The 22,824-nt window shown below is 42.9% G+C and overlaps 1 protein-coding gene across 1 annotated transcript in view; it reads right to left on the bottom strand.

Annotated features, from left to right (window-relative positions):
- Positions 1-15,300, bottom strand: part of ZC2HC1A (zinc finger C2HC-type containing 1A) — a 37,237-nt gene extending 21,937 nt beyond the window's left edge. The window contains exon 1 of the mRNA XM_063130871.1: positions 15,157-15,300. Within this exon, the coding sequence (XP_062986941.1) occupies positions 15,157-15,172 (16 nt within the window). The 5' untranslated portion in view covers positions 15,173-15,300. The remainder of the gene's footprint in view (positions 1-15,156) is intronic.
- Positions 15,301-22,824: the final 7,524 nt, after the last annotated feature.

Here is a 22,824-nt window from a genome sequence, read left to right as displayed (position 1 = left end):
CCTAGAAAGGCACTTGCTCCTTTCACCGCTCTTGCCATGGAACTCTGTCCCCAGTGGGAAAAATCAACTCAATGCAACAGAAAACTCCACAGAGCCTGCCACACATGACGGTTGTGCAGGAACTCTCCTCTGCAAAGCGTGGATATTCTGTTTGGAGTGTTTTCAAGAAAAACTCCACCACTGCATGGAATTTGTCTGCCAGACAACACATTTCTCAGCAGTGGTGTATACACTCCACCGTGGAGTTCTAAAACCACCGTTGAGAAATGTGCAGTCTGAAGTGAGCCAGTATATGTATTCATATTTTAAATTTTCAGAACAAACTCAGTAATCATGGGGAATCCAGTAAAATTGCAAAACAAACAAATAAACAAAAATGCAAGGGGGGGGAGAGCAGACTATGCAAGACTGAAATCAGCCTATCCCTGATGCAAGGGAAGAGAGAGACTTAAATGGAAACCTGTGTTTCCAAGGATACTATATTCTGAAACACAGGAACTGCTTAGGTTTGCCTATTTAATTATCTAATTTCTCAAAATAGTCTCTCAGCAAGCAATTGTTCATAAATTAATTATTCACAGTACTAACACTGATGTAAATAAGAAGCGTCATCATTTTGAAAATCTAATGGAAGCTAATGCCGCTCAGCTGATCTAGAAGCATTGCTTATATGCTCCAGACATAATAGTAATAATACTACAGAATACTCAACAAGTAATATCCCATTGATACAACAATGGCAGTACTATATTTCCTTTCATCTCCCGATCCTTCAACTATTACTCTTGGCAGATGCCCAACTGACTGCAGTTGTATTTGTCAAAAACAAGTGATCTGTTAGGAAGCTGAATATTTCCTTTGTATGTCAATAGAGCAATTAAAAGAAAGAGAGAGGAAAATGCTGCTCTTTTAAATACGCAAGAGACATTTTTTCCTAAATTGTTCCATTAAGGAACAATGCATGACATTTTAAAAACTACACACACACACACACACACACACACACACACACACACACAGAGTGGCTCAGTTCAGATGACACAGTAGTCAACAGTAGACTATTTAATCAACTGTTGATTAAATAGTCCCCCGTTGACTAACATGTCATCTGTCAGACAAAAACCACGCCATGGTTGGTTATTTCCAAAAAATAACCAACGGAAATAACCAAGGGTTTGCAGAGTTGTTTTTCTGCACAACCGTTGGTTATCATGTCGTGTGGCAGGCTCCGTTGATTATTTCCCCTGCCAACAGAGTCACGAGGTAAGAGCAGCAGAAACCACGGCTGCTCTTGCCCAGCAGGACTCCACCAGCAGGGGAAATAAACCCATCCCAGCAAGCGTTTGTGGAGCCCCAATTGTGCTGTCCCTTGGTGGGGCGGCGTGATCCTCAGCTCCCCATGCACTTCCCGGCATGGGCACATGCCGTCCCTTGGTGGGGCGCCACTGGTCGCGGTGCCCCACATGTTCCCAGGGACGTGCATGTCCCTTGCCCCCCCACCCCCCAATCCATGTGGACATGAAATGTCCAACTGTAGGAGAAACCCATCCACCGATGCAGAAGAATCTGTACTGCTCGTCGCAACAGCAGCTAGGATCCTTGTGCGCCCCTCTGTCACCATCATTTCCATAGCAACGGGGCATTGGGTGGCATTGTTGCAGCCGCCCCTATCCCTGGTGTTATGGAGACGGGGGTAAAGGACGCATTGGTGTGGAGAGAACTTCTCTGCTGAGAGGGCATCATTTGTCTTGGCACAGAGCAGGGAGACTTGTGATCCTCAGATTTCCCCGCTCTGTGCCTCGAAACTAGATGGGGACAAAAGAGGCACTGCCAAGACAAATGGTGCTCTCGCAGCGAAGTTCTCTCTGCGCTGACACATCCTTCCCCATTGGGGCCATGGCAACATTGCTAGAGCCGCCCACTTCCCTGTTGCTATGGCCCCAATGGGGAAGGACAGGTTGGCCCAAGCCATGTGATCCCCTGTGAGGGATGATGTTATGCGTCCTTCGCTGGAGGCTGGATTGCACGCCCTGACACACGAAGAGACCATTCCGAAGCCTCTTGCTTCTGGGACGGGGACAGCGTGTGTTTCTGCCACCGCACAAACAAGAGGCTTTGGAATGGTCTCCTTGTGTGTCAGGGTGTGCAATCCAGCCTCCAGCGAAGGATGCATCAGTGCTGAGCAACATCCCCATCGCCTGTCCCTCTGTGTTGGGCGCAGCAACAACCGGCGGGTGCCTTGCCTCCCATGACAGGGGAGTCGCAGCGCACCCATTGCCGAGTGACGGCTGCAGCAGCAGCGGCAGAATCCCACCTCCTGTCAAGAGGAGAGAGGGCTCCGCCGGGGCTTCTTTCTCCAGCAATGGCCACTGCGAAAGACATGTCATGGTTGTTGCTGGAGAAAGAAGCCCCGGCGGAGCCCTCTCTCCTCTTGACAGGAGGTGGGATTCCTCCGCCACCACGGCCAACACTTGGCAATGGGCGCCACATCTCCACACGGTGCATCTACTTCCCCTCCCCCGCCACAGAATGGTGCCCCCAGTAAGGTAAGCAGTAGCCAGTGCTGCCATTCGGTGGGGAGTGACGAGACTTGGGGAGGAGACAACAATTCCACAGAGTGGAAATTCCACTCCACGGAGCAGCACTTCCGTGTCACCTAAAGGTGCCCCAGAAATAGCCATCCGTGAAAATAACCATCTGAACACATCCAATGTGTCAGAAATGAAACTGGCACATTCTCATAATCTAAGGTCCTTCAGGCTGCCAGATTCACTATCAGAATGTTCCCCCCCTTACAGAAACACACATCCACAGAAATGTACGCAGGCAAGTGCTACGTTCAAAACATACTGCACAGAAAAACTGTGCAAAGTTTTCCATATTTCGAGTCCACATTCTGCACTGGAATACACAAGTCAGTTTCCGATTACAAGTTAACAATAGGTTGGATCCAGACTAAATTGGTTGAACTTTGGTCTCACTGAAATCGATGTGAAAATTAGTCATGATTTCAATGGGACCCGCTTGCAACTGCGTGTCGATCCAACCCAATAACATTATAGTTGTGATCTTAAAAAAAGAAATGAACTCAAAGGACAATAATTCACATAAAAAAAACCTAATAAGCATATTCCTAAGTAAGAAGCAATGCTTCCGGCTGACAAGAATGTTCATATTAGCTCAAAGATGTTGTAGAAACAGCCTTAACTCTTTAACTAACATTACAGATTAGTCTAGTTTTATGTGTCTCCTCCTGATATATTTGATCAGTTGATGACCTAAGAAATGCTTCAGCAAGAACAATCCCTCTTTTCCAGAAGTATCCTCAGATAGAGCAAACTGATTACACAGACAATAGGATCCTGTGTATTTGTGAGAAACTCCAGCTTCAGCGTGCTGTTAAGACTTTAAAGATAAGTTGAATGAGAAACATTGGCTTTAGGTCTGACTCAAGCCAACCAAGGCAGAAATCCATACAGGCTGTTGTTGTCAAATATAGTAAGAATACATGGCAGAGGGAGATGAATCCAGGGCCTAATCTACACCAAATAGGATATTGCACTATGGAAGTGGTATGAAAGGGGGATGTAAAAGGAAGGAGCCACACTAATGCTTTATAGTGATATTGAAGAGCACTGACAACAGTTGGAGCCCATTGACAAGTACCATATACCGCTTTCATAGTGTAATACCCTGCTAGTGTAGATTAGACCTAGGTCTATAGTACATTCTGCAGCATACCTCCAGTGTTGATAACTCATTTCTATTTAAAATGACCTAGGGCTCATCTACACCAAGCAGGATATGAAAGCGGTATATAAGAGGCAGGAATCACACTACTGCTTTGTAGCGGTATTGAAGTGTACTGCAGGATCCACACTACTGCTTTGTAGCGGTATTGAAGTGTACTGCAGGATCTACACTACTGCTTTGTAGCGGTATTGAAGTGTACTGCAGGATCTACACTACTGCTTTATAATGGTACTGAAGTGCACTGACAACTATTGGGGCCCATGACACATCTACACCAAGCCGGATATGACATAATGAATGCTGTATGAAAGTGGTATATGGAATGTGTCAGGGGCCCAACACTTGTCAGTGCACTTCAATACCACTATGAAGCAGTAGTGTGGATCCTGCCTCTTATATACCATTTTCATACCACTTTCATAGTGGAATATCCTGTTTGGTGTAGATGAGCCCAAAGAATCAGTTAATCATCTTCATCATATTATCTCACTTAAACAGAAATGAGGGGTTTTTTTTAGTAATAATAATTATCAATAATTATAATAATAATGCTTCATCAGTGTGCATGAAACTTTACAGGATAAAAGAGGACAGGTCTCTGCCCAGAAGGGGCTTGCATTCTAAAATTCTAAATTCAAAGTAACAACAGAAGAAAGGGGTTGGGAAAGAGCCAGGAGTAAATAGATCAGTTCTGTTAAATGTACTTAGGGTTAGTTGCATGTTAAGTTACAGTAGGGAAGGGGTAGGTAACCTTATGTTTTTCAGGTGTTTTGGTCTAAAACTCCTATAACCCCTTACCATTGCCCATGCTGGCTGAGGCTGATGGGAGTTGTAGTCCAAAATATCCAGAGGACACTGGGTTGCCGATCCCTGTAACAGGGCATAAGAACTAGTGGTTGTGACAAAGTCTTCATGGAAAAGGTGGAATTTGAGGAAGGATTTGAAGGGTGGCATAACCAGCAGTAATTATCAACATTGCAGCGCATGGTAGAGCATGAAGTATTACAATCTCACAGGTGATGGGTTACCAAGCACTATATAAACAACTGATCTTAATTACAACCATTATGACCAATGTCCTCATCAGTGGTATAACATCTGTAAGAGAGAATGTCGAGTCTATTCATCTGATTATCACCGGTGGCAGATCAATGGCAGCAATCTTGCTGTGTGCTCTACAAGTCCTCAGAAGATTGATGAAAGTAAGATGCCACTGGGTCTATTCCCTTAGTATCAGGGGTATTTAACAATATGTATAAGCCTCATAGCATTTTCTTTGCCATCAAGCAATTCACTCCTCCAAGCCCTGCTGGAAAGGTTAATGTACAAGGTATGACCCAAAGCTCAGTACTTGGTGGGTGGCTCCTTGAATGGACTTCAGGAATGTTGTTCAATAAATGACAATAAATGTGCCAGCATTGCTAGTACCCAAGGAATAAGCTAACAGCAATCCAAGTGTAGTTTACGACACTATATAAGTTACTTTCTCACACATAGCAAAGACATACCAGTTACCTAGATTGTTTTAGTCATCTTGTTTCAAAGCCTCAAGAAATTAAGACATTGGGACATTTCAAGTCCCAATGGAAATTGCTCTTCATTTTCTCAGTGTTTAATTCATTTATTCTATATAGACATATATTAAATTAGCATTTAAAATGAATATAAATATTCAAGATTCTGAAACAGTATTTCCATTACATCGACAGCAAGAATCTGCATTTATCTCCTATTAAACAAAACTTTACATTTATCGCTTAAAGCACACGAATGTCCTACAGAGCAGCCAATCTCTAAAGAGAAAACTAAAACGACCTAAGTCATTAAAACGGTAATGATTGGAGGCAAAACTGCTTAAGGGATTTCTGTAACAAGTCTGATTACCTGTGTTTCTTCAACAGGATTAAATTCTCTCCTGTTGTGCTACCATCTTTTTAAGATTAGTTGTATTTGGAGTTATTTTTAGAAAATAGGGAATACCATGTTGTGAACTGTCACAATTTTGCAAACTAAGTATTATCTAGCTGGCAGCACCACTTCAACACAAAAACAAAAGGGTGCTTCTAAAGAAAGCTTTTATGAAATTAGCCTGTCTTGTTCTTGGAATTTTAGAGAGGTCCAGACAATGTCATCTTTCACCTGTAATCCTCCCGGTGTTTTCCCACCAGTTCTTTCATCTTTTTACACACACACACACACACACACACACACACACACACACACACAGAGAGAGAGAGAGAGAGAGAGAGAGAGAGAGAGAGAGAGAGAGAGAGAGAGAGAGAGAGAGAGAGAGAGAGAGAATGAGAATCTATTAAGGAGGAAAAGACAGAATAACTTAACATATTTTTGATTTGTAGTACAAGGAGCTCCCTAGAAGCACCCAGAGTAAGAGTATTTAAAGATGTAACACTCCCAGTAGTAAGCTCATTGCAATGTCATTCCCAGACAACTCCACCACCAATAGTTAAAACTGTTCCCCAATCCCAGCCTTCCATACCATGGGCAACAAAAGCTGAAGGAATAAGGAATAGTAGCCATCCCTTCTATAAACTTTAGTACAACTACTGCATTATGTTGTTCCCAATACAAATCAGAAACTCAAAGTTCCATTCTTTAAATTATTACTCCAAACCGAAAAGCCTGGAGATAGGAATCAGTAAGTTCAAGTCTTCTGCTCAGCCATAAAAAATTACCTGTATGGGTAGGCACTAGGGCTTTCATAATAACCTCTGAAAAACAGCAAAAGACATGGCCTGTAATTTGCACTGGTTTGCACAAATTTTCAACCCCGTGGAAATCATAACTTAAGTAGTTGAGCCCACATTTTACTTATATAAATTCACAAGTTTACTTCCAGACATTAATTGGTTAATGGTGCTCAAGTAACAAAGCTGGAAAAGGCTCCCACTGAGTTCCTGGTAAACTGTTGCCAGTCAGTATAGTCAATATTAGGCTAGGCATAACAATGGTTTTAAACAGTACAAAACAGCTTCTCTTGTAAGACATTTACCCAGCTTCCTGCTTCATTTATTGCTCTAACCATCCCATCCCATTATGTCCAGCATTACCAGATATCTCTTTTTTCATGTCTTTTGGCATATTGATTGAACAACCAACCCATGGTTGACTTTTTGGTTTTGAACTTTTTTTTTAACACTGATTTTCAGCCATGAACAGTGCATCACTGCTTCACAGTGGTCTAAATTACACAACTGTATTACTTAAGGCTCTTATTGTATTCTGTGAGTGGCAAGTTGTTCCAGAACCACAGATGCCTCTTACACATTATGTTTTTCTGTTTTACAAGTACTATTCAATTCTGTATAAATAGCATAGTTACTGCCAAGAGTGGATGGATGCCTGCCCATGCAGACTGACAGGGTATATACAGGGCTGGTGCCAGACTATTTTGCGCCCTAGGCAAGGTGAGCTACTTTCACCCCCACCCCCACCCCCACAAATGCCAACTTTGATTTTTAAGAACATATGTTTCCTGGAAAAAAATAAGAAGCACAAAACTTGAAACTGCTAAATTTATTTTAAAGTGCAAGAAATACATCGTGCCATTTATAGCAAACAAATTGGAAAGGAACGTCTATGGGTCTAAAATGCATTAATAGGAATATTACCTCCAAATCATCCCCCCCCAACTCACACGCACGTGCACACACACACTCAGCATCACTCACTCCAAACAAACACACGCATGAACACATGCATTCACTCAAAGACCCCATGCACCCCATTCACCCATACATTCTCTCTCTCTCTCTTCCGGGCGCATTCCAGAAGTCCAAACGTGGAGCCGCCCCACCCCAGCATCCTTGGCTTCGCTTCGGCTGGGCGGGCGCGGGGCGCCATCTCGCCCGCCCAGGCCCAGCTGAATCCTCGGGCCGGGCCAGCTCACAGCCAACGCGTGTGAGTGCTGCGCTGTGCCCGGCGCCCCTCTTAGCTTGGCGTCTTAGGCGGCCGCCTGAGTGGCCTCTATAGTAGCACCGGCCCTGGGTATATACTAATTGTTGTGGGCAATGGTTTAAAATTGGAACAGTTAAATGGCAGTGTAGATTAATGGTTGTAGGAATGGGTCCAATGTACCCTTTCCCTCCCACAACTATTTGTGTGTTCACATGGCTTGTTCTTCAAATGGATTTCTTCTGTAGGAGGCTCATTAGTTTGCTTGTATGTAAGCCTGCATGTGTATGTGTGTGTGTATATATTAGGGGAGAAGGTAGTAATTAAACCCACTTTTTTCACTTCTTGGCTTATAACCCATATTTGCTATCAAGTTCATCTACTATGCAGACCCTGGTTGAATTCCTGAAAGGAAGAATACTGTAGAGGTAAACATCTGATGATCACCAAATATAGATAGCTGTTGGGTGCTCTATCCAGTGGTGCATTTGCTCCCAATTTCTTCTTAGTGTAGGGGGTGTTTACCTGGGGTGGGGGGTTGTACTTGTTGTCTGCATCTGCTTCCTGTAGTGCTTTGTTACTTACTGTTTGTTAAAGTCCAGGTACTCTATGCCTATTGGGGAATAGCAGTAATGTTATGGGCTGCCCTACTCTCCATTACATGGCAGGCCTCTCAGTTACCTGTTTGGAATGTTTTTCATCATACCCACTTTTACAAGTGCAACTTTGAGGCATGTGTATCTAGAAGTATTACACAGGGTAACTATGGAAAATTTGAGAAAAGAGATAATATACAGCTGCTGTTTTCTTGGTAACTGATGCTCTTAGTGTTTTTTGTTAAAAATCCTGTTTTGAATGTGACTTTATGTGTTTTCATCAGTGATCCCTATTACTAATTTCCCTTCCAGTTTATAATGTTCTGGTATATTCAAGAGCAGTTGCATAGTCTTCTCCCACATGTCTTGATATGCATGGCCTCTTCATATGCTGCTGGTTTTTGTGCCTTGGTTGTAAAGTATGCTAGCCTGTTGGTGTAAGACTATTGGTGCGGTCTTGCAGACGAGCAATGCTGTATCCATTAACAGATTTCTTGCACTTGTTGCAAGTTGTCTGGTCATTGGTTACTGAAGTCCTTGCAGCCAAGGATGTGGTCTCTGTACTGGGGTGGGGGCACAATTATTTTGTGATGGTACATGGATTCCTTACTGTGGGTAACTATTTTTTATTACATATGTAGATTCTGCCTTTGTACATGCATGCACTACTTTATGTTGTCCAGTCCTATGTTTGACTGTGATACTTCATGGTGATGAGATACTCTTAATGGAGTGTTATCGGTGACTACTATGTCCTTGTTTGCTGTGTTGCTGGGACAGTTATAGATCAGGAATCCCAGACTGTATAATAGCATCCAACATTTGGGTGAGATAGATGCTACCATTATATGTGAATGAACATGTATTCCATTTTCTCATTGCTGTACTTCCCAAGTGTCACACGTGCCTGGCTCCCTTTGAGGGTTCATTTGCTTTCCTTAATCTGTGTTTGAATGCACATGAGTCTCAAATCTTTGGTGGATGTGTCGGATTCTTTTTGCATGCTTAATTGAAACTTAATGTTTCAATGTCTGGCCTATATTTCAAATGGGATCCTGCATCGACTAGTGTAGGAAATGAGGTAACAATACACCTGTGCAAGGAAATATACCAGGTCATTATAATGACACCAAGATGCTGTATAATTCCATCACTGCCATCTCTCCCATGACACTAACATTTTCTATCTCCTTATAAGCCATGCAATGACTTACATGACACAGCTACTTGACCATTGTAGTTGCACACTTAAAGACTCAGGTTTCTTGCAATGATGCAGCATAGGAACACTTAAGAACATAAGAGCCATGCTGACCAAGGGTCCATATAGTCCAGCACTCTCTTGCATAAATGTGGAGAGATGATCTATCTATATCTTATCCTAGTTCATAGCAATCTTGAATGTTTCAATATAAATAGAAACTTATATTCTAATGTTATGTCTTAAACATAATAGACAGAAACATGAAAATAGCAAGAATATAAGCAAAACAATATACTTACCATATTATCACTTGATATTGATTTGATTTGATTTATTACATTTATATACTGCCCCATAGCCGAAGCTCTCTGGGCAGTTTACAAAAGTTAAAAACAGTGAACATTAAAAAGTATACAAAATGTAAAACCATCAAAAACATAAACAGTATAAAAACAACGGTTTTTGAGAGCAGCAAAATGATTTAATTTTTAAGTTTACATTTTTTAAAACCAGCTACATTCATTTTCTTGCACACAAATCATCCATCTCCTCTTTCGTATTCAGAATTCCCCAATCTGATGCCCTCCAAATGTACAACAACCCCCATCATCCCTGACCATTGGTGGGAGGGGAGACTTGGAAAAAGGTGTGAACACATTTGTATGCATGGCATCATAGAAATTCAAAGTGCAGTAATGGACAATACTCAGTTGTTGTCTTCTGAGCCTCCCATTGTGAGCCATGGTGAGGTGGAGGCTACTTGGCTACCTCACTCACTCAGGTTATTGTAGTGTTGCAGGAAGAAGAGGATGGAAAGTGAAGGTAGCAATGAGAAGCCATGCTGGGATGGATGACAGTCTTGCTCTGCTTCAGTCAGCCATCTGCCAATGTCACCCGCCCAGCTCTGCAGCCCATGTAAGCTCTCAAACTACCAGCTAAGGACAGTACAAGCCTTTCCGCTCATCCTCTTGAGACTGTAGACAAGACCAGTGGAATGTGCATTTCTGCAGTGTGTGCCACTGTATGTTCATGTATGTATGAGAGTATATGTGTGTGTGTGGGGGGGAGAAGAAGACTGTACAGTGGGTAAATGTTTCTAGATGCATACATTTGTTCATCATATCATGCTTATGATTTGACCTGAGCTGTGGACTGTGATTATGTTGACTCAATTCCTTAATTGATTTACTTAGCATGGGGTTTGAGATCTGTGCTATAAATTTTCAATATTTTCTTTTCCGTAGAGAATTTCAGCCTTGATTTTTTTTCCATCTGTAAAGGTTTTAAAGAATTTCTAGTTACCTAAGCCATTAATACCATGCTCATGTGTGTGATACAAGTGGGAATGTGCAGTATGCAGCTGGGTTCACTTGCTGTAATTACGACTTATTGTTATTGCTTTGTGTTTTAACACCATTGTAGTCCATGCATAGATGTGTTACTTGGTGGTAGGGGAATTGCAAACACTTTAGATCAGGGATAGAGAACATATTTTGGCCCAAGGGACACATTCATGCGGGGCGGGGAAAGGATGTTGAGGGCCGCATGCCAGCAGAGGGTAGGACCACAGCCCAGGGTGGGTGGGACCATGGCCACACACATTCTCCCTCTGTCATGTGCACACACGTGCGTGCACATATACACACACACACACACACACACACACACACACACACAGAGGAAGAGCCCCGGAGAAGTAAGCTCTGCATGCCTCTCATCTTCCCAAAGCTGAAGGACATGTGGAACCAACTTCCTCAGTAGCTGCTGTTTCAAGGGGGGGGATCTACACTATTGCTTTTAAAGCGCTTTAAAGCACTTTGAAGACGTTTTGAAAACTGTATATGCAGTGTGTCCTGGGCCCCAACAGTTGTCAAAACTGTTCTAAAGCGCTTTAAAGCAGTAGTGTAGATCCCCCCAAGATGTCCTGAAGCAGCAGATCCCGAGAAAGCCAGTTCTGTGCACTCCACATCTTTCAGAGAGGGAACGGGCACATGGATGCAGGGTGTCTCCTGTGAAAGGTCACTTTTTGTGATCGCCCCACCATTATCTCTGGGTACCACTACTGAGCACTGCTCCTGAATCCTAAGCTCCACTGGGGATCTGCCTAAGTACTAAAACTTAGCTTTTCAAAACCTGACAGCCCTAGTATATACTGACTCATAAGTCAAAGGACAGAAATGAAAGCTTTCAGCAACAACACCTTTCAGATATCTAGGGACTGAGCACTACAGCATAGGGGAGGCAGTCTGCAATGTATGAAATATTTTATTCAACAGACTTTGAAGTTTGCTCTACAAACGTAGCCTTAAAGCAGCAGATCTCTGTGCTGCTACTTCCCAGCCCTTGAAGAAAACAGAAGCATCCATAAATCTCATATGTGGTTTTATGAAGGCAAAGCATTATTCTAACACATCTGTGTTTCTTATTGAACATTTATTCTGAACCAATACATTTTGTTTCGGTTATGTTCTAGTTTGGGTGTAATATAGGCTTTGAAATAATGTTCCAACTTCTGCTTCTGTCTGAAAGGGGAAACAGTTGGTTTGATTTCCTGCATAAACTTGAACTCTAGTAGCCAGTGAAGGATCTTGTTGGAGTATTAAAAAATAACTTGAGTGAGAAGACCCAACTCTGTCGAGCATAATTGGAGGATAATCTAACTTTATAAAACCCAATTTAAAGTTTTAATAAGTTTTATCCCAATTGCACAAATGAAAGTCATATATGAATTAAACCCAATAATTCCAAGCATTATTCGAAGGGTTTATCTTTGTTCAAGACTATCAGTCTTCTCTTGGAATCTATAGCTTGCTGAGAAGCTTGGGCCTCACTTTGCCTATAGTTTGGAAGTACAAAGGAAGTTGAAGGTTTTTTTAGGAAATCTACAATGTTGGGGTTATTCAAACACCATATGCGGCATATTGGGAGCAAAAGCCAGAATCACAATGAAGAAAGTGACTAAGGGCACAATCCTGTCAGATCCGCCCTAGATCCTTGTAAGTCTCTGAACTCAGAGGCTTTTGTGTATCCAATGCAGAGCTGATGGTGCATTGCTAGACGGGCATTTCACCTGTCTAGTGGAGGCTTCAGGGTGGGGGAGGCTGGGGAGAGCTTGGATCCTCGCATTCCCAGTCTCACCCCTTCCCCATCCACTGACATGCCCCCTTTAACCCTACTATGAGCTCATGTTCTTTCCATGCTGGCTGTGAGGGGACAAGGGAGGGGGCAGGGACCTTAGTTTCCTGGCTCTGAGGTCAGAGTTGTCTCTGGCCTTGGATCCAGTAAAGTGAAATATCCTATGTCCCCAGGTGCTGTCTAGGGGACATAGGATTGTGCGCTGTGGCTCTCAACCAAATAAAGAAATATTAGTAGTGCAATCCTATACACAATCCTATACCTGGATATAAACCTTATTGAACTTAAGAGAAGCTTACTTCTTAGTGGATAACTATAGGATTACAATGTTAATCAATTAATTACATTTTTATATGCATAAAATCAATATTTCTGAAGAAAATTTTATTTGGATATGCCTAAGATCAGTCCACCTGAAGAGGAAGCCCATGGTTTCTAAGAATGAAGACCCACTGAATTCAATAGGACTTACTCCCAAGAAAATCTGCAGAACTGCAGCCTGTTTGGAAATACTTCATGTGATGACTTGCATGGATAGGGTGGACTAATCAGCCCTTTTCCTTGCCAAACTGAACATCCTGAGACAAGGCAAGGACTAACAATGGCACGGACATGCAAGATCTCTCAGTAATGAATCCCAGCATGAAATGCAGGCTCTCAGCCACCAAGAGTGACTCCCAGAAAGTTTTTGACTATCACCTATAGATTACCTGAATTACTTTTCTTGCTTTTGTTCACAGGCAAATATTCTTCCTATGAATGTTTTTCTTTTAAATCATGTGCATTTATGTCTAGAGTATAACCTATATAAGCCAAAAATTCAGGAATATATTGCTTTTCACAGAATTATACATAAATCTTTCACATACATTTTCAGACATTAAGTTATTTGTAGAAGCGCTTCTTTGTCTTAAAGACAATGGCTACAGTTCTTCAGTGTATATTAACGTTAATGGGATTTAAGCAGCCTGTGGACAGGATTGCAGCAGAAGGGAGTTATGGTCCTAAGAGGCTACAGTTTTCATTTTTTCCACTGAAGTCTTATGAGTTCAACACTTTACTTAGTAAAACTCATCACATCCTCTCCCACAGTACTGGAAAAGTAAAACATTATCAGACTGAGAAAAGCATTTTTTCACTGTGATCACTGTAAGCTAGAACTGTGAAATTAACACACAGGCATACAAAGGAGATGACAAGGCATCCTAAATAATGCTGTCGTCATCCTCAGAATGTCAGCTGTCCACAGCAAAACTAAACAAGCATTTTGTTGGCTAAACATGACAAGAATGCTGACTAGATAGATAGAAGGGTAAGATACTGAAATAAATGTATTTATCTTAAAGGCACAAGTAAGCTATGAATGCTCAACTTGTACAACCAGAGCTAGCCATACAAGGTTATTGCTCTGGAATGAGATAACTCTGACATGCCAAGAGAGCTCAGCCAAATCCTACTCCACCAAGTGGGAGATTTCCTAAGCCAGCAAAGGGCTCATTCCAAGACCAGATGGTTTAGGCCTTTCCCCCACAAATGATGCTGAAATAATTCCTCCCGTGCCTTCCCTTGCATTTTCTGCATCTGTAATTGAAATATAAAACCCACACTGGCTAGTATTCTTGCATTAAAAACGGTTCTCTCGGGCTTTCTATGCCAATAGTCACCATGTGATGCCTTCCAAACCAAAAACCATTCCTAGCACCACTCCTTTTTTAAATAATAATGACAATATTTTAAATCATTTACAGTCTGCTTCCTCCACCACCCCTGGCTCAAATTGACTAACAAAAAGCTCCAATAAATTACAACCACAAGTCATTTATTAAGGCAGATACATTAAAAACAAAACACACACTAACCAACCCTCCCCGAATGTCAAAATCCATCAAACTCAGGGAAGTGAGATGTTTTAAATCCACATTGCTCTGTAGCTGGCTTCAGAAACACATGTCGGCAAAGCCCACACAAACAAAAGCGGTCTGCTTTTTAGACTCCTCGCCCTCGTCGATCCCTCTAGCCTTGACTTTCCGCCCTAGTCCTAGTCAATCCCTACTTCGTAAATACGCCCCCAGCACTGTCTGAGGCGCAGCCCAGCCCCTGGGTGATGGATTTGGTTAATCGGGAGTGACAGGGAAGGGGAGGCGTTTGACATTGAACCCAGCAGGCCCGCACACCTCCCCCGCTCACAAACGGGGAGCAGAGGCCGAGGCGTGGGGTGAGTGAGGGGGGGGCAGGCTGGCAGCCCTCTGCCCGCACCGCCCCTTCTTCTCCTCAGCTCTCTCCTAGCCGAAGGTATGGGGCGGGCGCACCTCCCGCCTTGGGGAGAGGCGGGATTCGCCTCGACGCCGTTTCTCCCCCGCACCCAGCCCGCACTGACTCCCCGCTTCCCCTTGACGCCACACCCTTCCCCCAACTCGGGACACACACAAAGGCTCGGCCCGCCCTCGCCAGTCCCGGAATGCGTCTGCCGTCCTTCCTCAAAGGCCGGGCTGGGGTGGGCCTGGGGGGCGCTCGCTCGGCCCGGCTCTTCTGCGTCTTCCTCCATCCCACGCTTACCGTCCAGCCCTTCCATGGCGCGCCGCCGCCAGCTCAGGCTCCAACTCCCGGTCGCCGCCGCAAGTGGGGCCGCTGCTGTAGCAACCCGGCCACCTCCCAGCCGCTAACATTCCCGGCGCCCATTGGCTTCCACGATACCAGGAGGGGTGGAGAGCAGGGAGGCGCGGCACGCAGTGCGGATGGGCCGGGCTAGGCGAGGCTGGCGGCTGTGGTCCCATCCTCCAAGGTCGCCTTTGCCTTCTCGCTGCTCTCCCTCTCCCCCCCCCCCCTTTCATAAGGCCAAAGCGGGCATTATTTTTAAATCCGTGTCTAGCAGCGACGATCTTTTTTCCTCTTAATTTTCAGGAGATGTGGTCCCCGCAATCCGAATCGGTCCCCCCCTCCAGTATCTAGTTTAATGGGGTGGGGTGGGGTAAAGATGCAGAGATTCAGGCTGCACTCCCATACTCAGTTACCTGGAAGTAAGCCACATTGAACTCACTGAGACTTACTTCAGAGTAGATATACAATACCACAGGCCCTTTGAATCGATTCCTATCGGCTTTCGCCTAACCAATATTTCTCATTTTTTTCTGTAGTCACACATGCACATATAACAAGTTTTTCTCCCCCGTCGCCTCAATGTCTTTTGCTGCAGCGTGACAAGCAGAAATGCAAGAAATGTTCTCTCCTGGTCTTGTTTTCTGCATGGATTGATTCACATAGTAGAGAACTCAAAAGATGTTTCCCCCCCTCCCATCTTTGTCCGAAGGGGCAACGTGACAAACAGAAATGCAAAGTAAAGCTCTTGGCATGCACGCCCAACAATGACTGAAAAAGCTTCACCTGTTGAATTAATGGGCTGGTTCCCTCAACACAATCAGCTCGTTGTGGGTTATTTATTTCACCCACGATGAGCCATGGCACATCCAGCCGCCATTTTGAATATGACACCATGGTATGCGAACCCTGCCATTGTGGGTTATTTGACGGTTGAACAAAGTGACATAACCTTACTACTAATGGAGGCTTACCTGGGGGTGGTTTAACCCTTGGATAACCCAGAATGGTCAGGTTTGCATGACACGGCACAGCCCCACGGCTCTGAAGGGTTTTTCCTCAGAGTGAAGTATTGGTGGTGAGGTAGCCCTGGGGAATGCCTGTCCTGCAGCAGTACAAGTGATTTCCAAACCACCTTTCAGATCACCTCCGCCTGGCACCAACATTGTCATGTTTTTGCTGCCATGTTAAGACTTCCCTCTACTCTGCAGGCATTTGACAGCATATGATAAGGCTTTTAAATGGGTCCTAGGATTTTATATTTTCTTATGTTAATGGTTTTATATTATATTGTATTGTATTTTTAGGGTTTTAATTATTGTAAATGGCCCAGAGAATGGCACCACTCAAGCCTAGTGGCATAAGAGCTGCAGCACAGCTATTTTCTATACTACTAGATAACATGTGAAGCGCCAGACTATGAGCTTTATCATACCAGCGTTATACTGTGCAATCACTGCGAATTGCATGCAAAGGACTGAGATGTTTTCCATCTTATAATCTGCTTTGATTGTGAAGTACTCCCATGCATCCTGCCAATTGTACAATAAAGCAAAAAGATTCGCCGTATTTAGCCCCTACATTTTGAGCGTATCTTCCGAGCCGCTGCTGGGGCGCAGGAGCAGGATTTTAAAGAAATGCTTACGTCTGCGCAAACTTTAAAGATAAAGACACCAAAATTGGGACAGTAATAGATATTAGGGAGAGCTTTAAGCACACCAAATTTGAACTGAATTGGGTCATCCATTGATTTTTTAATGATTGTTTACATTCCCCCTCTTAAACTCACTTCTTGGTATGCAAAGGATCGCTGTCGCCTGATAGCAAAACCAACAACAACCGCAAAAGCTTAGTGCTATGGGGATAATCCAAGGGAAGTAGGTATGTGGGATGAAGCTTTATGTGGGAGATCTCTTGCTAGTCCTCCTATCTTCCCCCAAAGCAAGTGTCAATTTTTAACACAGGCAAGGCTAAAAGCCACACTAGCGTGTTCAACATGTACAGTAAAATGAGCTGGGAATGACATGGTAGCATCTGGATGCACAAGAATAGACTGTGCTATTTCAGACTGCAGGTTGAGGAATCAAATTTTTCAATGTTCCGTGTGTGTAGAAAAGTCGATTGAGATAGAACATTTCTCCTAGTATGTATGTATTCCTGTACAAGGAATTTTGTGCATGAGGAGGCATTCAAATATGCTACTCCCCTCCAGCTAGGTGAAGTAGTACAGTCTACTCAGTATCCTCATTCTGCCATAAGTAGACCACTCTAGTACGCGTTCCCAGCATAGGAAGGAACAGAATGACAAGGGCTCCTCTTCTGGGGTAACATAAGAAGTGGGTTTTGGTTAACATATTGTAAAATCTGTCTTTTAACATAAGAACATAAGAAGATCAAGCCAAGGTTCCATCTAGTCCAGCATTCTGTTCACACAGTGGCCAACCAGCTGTCGACCAGGAACCTGCAAGCAAGAAATGGTGCAACAGCACCCTCCTACCCAGTATATAGGCTTACTGCCTCTGATATTGGAGGTATCACATAGCTATCAAGACTTGTAGTCACTGAGGGAGAATGGGGCGAGATGAGACTGAAAAGGCAAAGAAGGTGAGAAGATCAGCAGACACTAGTTATCAGCAACCTAAACACTATCCTACAGAAACTATGCCATATACCCACAGGTAAACTGTTTCTTTCCCACATTCCATTTAAATTGAGAATTAAAGCAATACAGTTTGGATCCCAAACGAATATGGAAGTTGGGTTGGGATAAAGTATAGATCATGCTGCTGCTGATTAAGGTGCTGAGCTCCCGAAACAGGCTAATCATCCTGTGAGGGCAAGAGATCTCCCACTTTCTTTTGGTAACATTGGTGGGGAAATGAAAGAAGTGATGCATCTGTATATACTCTTTGCTTCCCGTCCCCTCAGAGTTCTAAATAACTTTAGGTTTAAGACCCCCCTCCCCATTTCTTTCATCATTTTAATATTTTATGGGCTATCTTTGCTAAGTTTTATCATGTGAATGCCCTTATGTATTCAATACAGCTCAATCAAAATGTAATCTCTTAGGTGATGCATTTCAGTCTTAGAAATTCTCAGTATCATCCACTATGATGCAGTTTTGATTGTTGCTACTAAAATAATACTTTGCTATCTATGTTAGGAACAGAGGAGTGAGCTTTCTTTCCATTTTGCAGCAGTAGGATTGCCTTGGACAGGCAAGAAACTGGAAATTGGGAACTCTCTTTTTGGCATAATGCCACCTAGCTGACCCCAGATGGTGAAAGGAAGGTGCCTCTACAACCCTACTTAAATAGGCTTGGAAAACATCTAAAAAACCACTTCTGACCCAGAGTCTTAAAACTGGAGCAAGAACGTGACCCACCTACAATAAGATCCTATTGTATTCAAGTTCAGAGCTTAGTAAAAATCATGGATCGTCCTTCAGATAAGCGGATTCCTGTATATAAAGGCAGAAAATGCATACTTGAACTTGTCCATAAGAATTTCATGTAAGCATACATGTTTCTTTCCATAAGTAATATTTTCCTTTCAAAGTAATTACAACAGTTAAAATTACAGCAGTGTTAGAACTCCCTCTGCTGGCTCTGAAAAAATAAATTCTATTCCAAGTAGAAAGCTTAACAAACCAAAGAGGGCAGCAGTTGAACAGAAAACAAAACTAAAGAATGTTAAAATGCACACAACTGCATAGAAAGTCAAATTGTCTTATACAAATCAAATAGGTTGTTTTTTATAAGTCAGATAAATCAAATGGGTTGTTTTTTACAAGTCTGATTACAGGCATCCGGGTTTTTTTGTCCTGTTTTGTCAACACTTTCACAGTTCTTGCTGCCGTTGAAGCATTTTGGATTACTTGCTGGGGATTGAGGAAAAACCTCCTTTTGAGGGCTTAAACTAAAAAACAGGACAGAAGGAATATTTAAAGTTTACAAACCCCTATACTCCCACAGTATTGCTTGTTCAGGGTGATAACGGAGCTGTTTTTCTGACAAAGGCTAAATATATTTATTTATTTATGCCTCAAGAGAGCCCCTCACCAGCTCCACCCCCTTCTCTTACAGCTGGATAGGTTACCCCCACTATGGGAAAGAGGCAGAAACTGGGCCTGTAAACCAAATAACCACCAATCTGATTTCTGTCTAGAAGCAATAAAAAAAATGGAAGGGCTGAAGGACATCAGTCATAGCACAAAATCATAAATCTGTCAGCTGGATTCCTAGCCTGTAGAAGGTTGCAAAATATAGACAGGTGTCCCATTTATCTGGTGGAATTTCCTTTCCACAGCCTCCTGCTTGTCTTAAATCAGATCTGGGAGCACTGGTTAACTGAGCCTTCAGACCTTCGTGTCACAAATATCTGTGTGTATCTTTATTAGAAAGAGCCTAAAAATGATTGTGATAGGAGGAAAAAAATCATCCTCTGGTAAAAGCAGGCTTGAGAGAAATAGCCCCTGTTTGCTCTATTGGGTGAAAAAAGGAATCAATGATTTCTGTGGCAAAGAAGATTACACTGACAGAAAGGGATTACACTTGGATTTCAATTCGTGTAGCATCAAGGTCATGTGCTGCGTCATCGCTCTGGGTATAGCACATTTGTATTCTTGAAAGGTACAGCTTCATTCTGCAAGTTTCCAAATTTTGTGGCAAAGGGGAAAGAAAATAGCCCTGCTGTCCATGGACGGATCAGAGAGATGTCAAGACCAATTTGCCTCGTTCCTACCATAATACTTAAGATACACTAGCCTGACAGCATGACACCACCTACTGCAGTGAATGTGCTAAAAAGTAAGCTCTCTGTGTTAAAACACATGCATTTGGATTTTTTTATTAACACAAGATAAAAATAGTTCTAGGCTATCTGATATGCTACCTGTGTACAGTAGATGCTTTTGCAGTTTTGCATTTTACAGTTTGAAAAAAATGATTTTTTTTTTTTTTAAAAAAACATGGAATCTTATTGCTGGCATTCTATAATTAGTGACTCAAGTTTTCCCAGCCTTAAGAACTCAAAGACTTTTCTCAGAGCTGTTTCAATAAGGTGGTACAGTATGTGACGGGAAAGTGGTAAACTGTGAGCCTGTGGCACAATCTAATTGCTTCATCAGACAGCAAGGCTTATCATGCTACTGCCACCGTTATTTCCAAAAGTGGATTGAATCGAGGTGTTAAGAACTCCATTTTCTTTCTGAGTCCTAGCAGTCCGTAAGTTTCCATTTTGTAAGGCTGGGGCTATACGTAGTTTTTGGGCTATCTCAAGATGCTTCCACCCCCAAGGATATAACAGGCATCAGTTAATATGACTGAGTGATCTCAGCTGCATTCCTGTGGGAACTCTTACCCCACCCCACCCCACAGGGGTGGGGAAAGCTGTTCCAGCCAGCTTGTCATTGGCTAACAAGGATCACTTTGGAGTTGTCTGGGGTTTGAGCCTGTAATCCGGCTAGATGCCTCTGCCTGTTGTCTTTGTCTGGTTTTGTTGGGCCCTTTCCCTTGTCTGCTTGGGATTATTGGTTTCTGAGATCTAGTTCTGTTGAAGATCCTTGCCTTGGTACATGTAGTCAAGTATAGCCAGCTTTGTTGTTTTGCATTGTAAGTACTGTTTCTGAATATTGCTCTGTTTGTTGTTTTGCATTGTAAGTACTGTTTCTGAATATTGCTCTGTTTCCTTGTATGTTATTCCCTTTCCCCTTTTGGAAATATATTTACCACCTATCATAATTGTACATGTATGCTTAAGCCTTGCTACTAAGTTCAGAGCTTTCTGTTTGGTTATTGCTGCTGTATACAGTTTCAGGTATAGGAGGTTGAAATAGAGGGTGCTGGCTTGGACCCTTGTTTCTTAAGCCCTAGTGGTGTCCTGTAAGGTCTGAGAGTCCCCTGGCTCATGCATCCTAGTTCAAGGTGCTAACCCCAGAGAGAAACAGCTGGCCATTCCTGCTTCTGTAGACTTTATTGGTAGTTGGCATTGCATGGGGCGGGGTGGAAATCATGTTGCCTCCTTATAGGTTGGAGGCTGCCTGGTTGCCTGAGACAAGCAAAAAAGCGCCCTTTGGCTCCCCCTTTCTTTGTAAGCAAAACAAACATAGCCCTGAGTAGGAGAGGGGTAGCCAGCAGTGATTATAGAGCTCAGTAAAGAGAGGAGAGGCCTTAGCTTTAGTTTGGGTGCATTATTCCTTAGAAGAGCAATATGCTCAAGAACGTTATTTCCAGTTAAGAACAGCTCAGGCTAGCGACCCCTCTTCTGTCTTTTGAAAGCCTTCCACACTACCGATAAAACCTTCTCCCTTTGCAAATTTAGGCTTGTGTGCTTGAGAAAGGGCTGGGGTAACTGGCAGGAAAGGGGGGGATGCACCTCACACATTTGTCTCCCCCTCCCAAAGCTTTCTTAGAAAACTAAAATAAATAAATAAATAAACAAACAAACACATTTTCTAGTATTCTCTGGGAAAACTACCCCCCCCCGCCAAAAAAATGGTCTGAGGAAGATTGCCCATCACCAGCAACCACAGAATACCAAGCAGAGGTATAGTGGTGGCCATCTTGGTTCAGCTGTAGGTCTGGGCAGTTGCGCTAGAGATACATGTTGGCGTTAGTGAGCTCATATGAAGAAATTAACTCATCCATTGTAGGCTGGTGAGTCCGATGTCAGTTCCTTTAGAGTTCTGGCTGGTTCTGACTAAAACCTGGAGTGGATTTGCCTCCCCACTGACATGGGAGGCACCAGCCTCCAGGGAACTCATCCTAATTTTAGAATCTAATGTCGTCCTAACCTAACTTTTTTTTTAATCAGTCAATAACATTCAATACAGTAGGGAAAATGGAAAACTAATTTCCTTGTCAAAGGAAGTACTTAACTGTAATTTTATCTTTAAAAAACATGCTCATGAGAAGATGTTATAGTCATTATTTGGAGCATGCCTAGTAAAACTGAGAGCTTTATTTCTTGGTATAAAAAGAGCCAAACACATGACATCTGTGTTCTGTCTAGTAACGGCCTGACCTGTTCTCATGAATTTGTAAGATAATATCAAATACTGCCAGATGAGTATGTGCCAGAGGCAACTAGGACAGGATCTACACTACTGCTTTCTAACAGTGTTGAAGTGCACTGACAACTGTTGGGGCCCACAACTCATTCCATATACCATTTTCAAACCACTTTCGAAGTGTTATATCCTGCTTGGTGTAGAACTGGCTTAGGTTAAGTTTTCCTTGCTTTGTTTCCTGATTTCAAATGTTACATTCTCTTTTTAAATAAAAATTATACCCACTAGGGGGCAGATGTGTGTTGCTTGATCATTTCTAGTTTACCTAAATGAGGACTACCGATGAGAAATATGACACTAATTTTCTGAATCTTCCTTTTTGAGGATAGCATAGGCTTGGTGAAAATGGCTGACCAGAATTATCTACCTATTTGTAGGCAATGAAATGGGGGGGAGGACAATTTTTTTGATGAATATTCTGAATGAGGGTGGGGGCAGAATTCTCCAAGTGTTTTTGACTGAGCCTGAAAAAGAAAATTCTCAGAACACTTCCCAGAAAATTCTCTCCTGAGACGTTTCTTCCTAAGAAATACTGAATGAAATGAAATTGTTGGTTCATA

The sequence above is a fragment of the Elgaria multicarinata genome, chromosome 7 (genome assembly GCF_023053635.1).
Source record: "Elgaria multicarinata webbii isolate HBS135686 ecotype San Diego chromosome 7, rElgMul1.1.pri, whole genome shotgun sequence".
NCBI classification, from domain to species: Eukaryota; Metazoa; Chordata; class Lepidosauria; order Squamata; family Anguidae; genus Elgaria; species Elgaria multicarinata.
The sequence above is the reverse complement of the archived record's forward strand: the minus strand, read 5'-3'. Positions and strand labels throughout refer to the sequence as shown.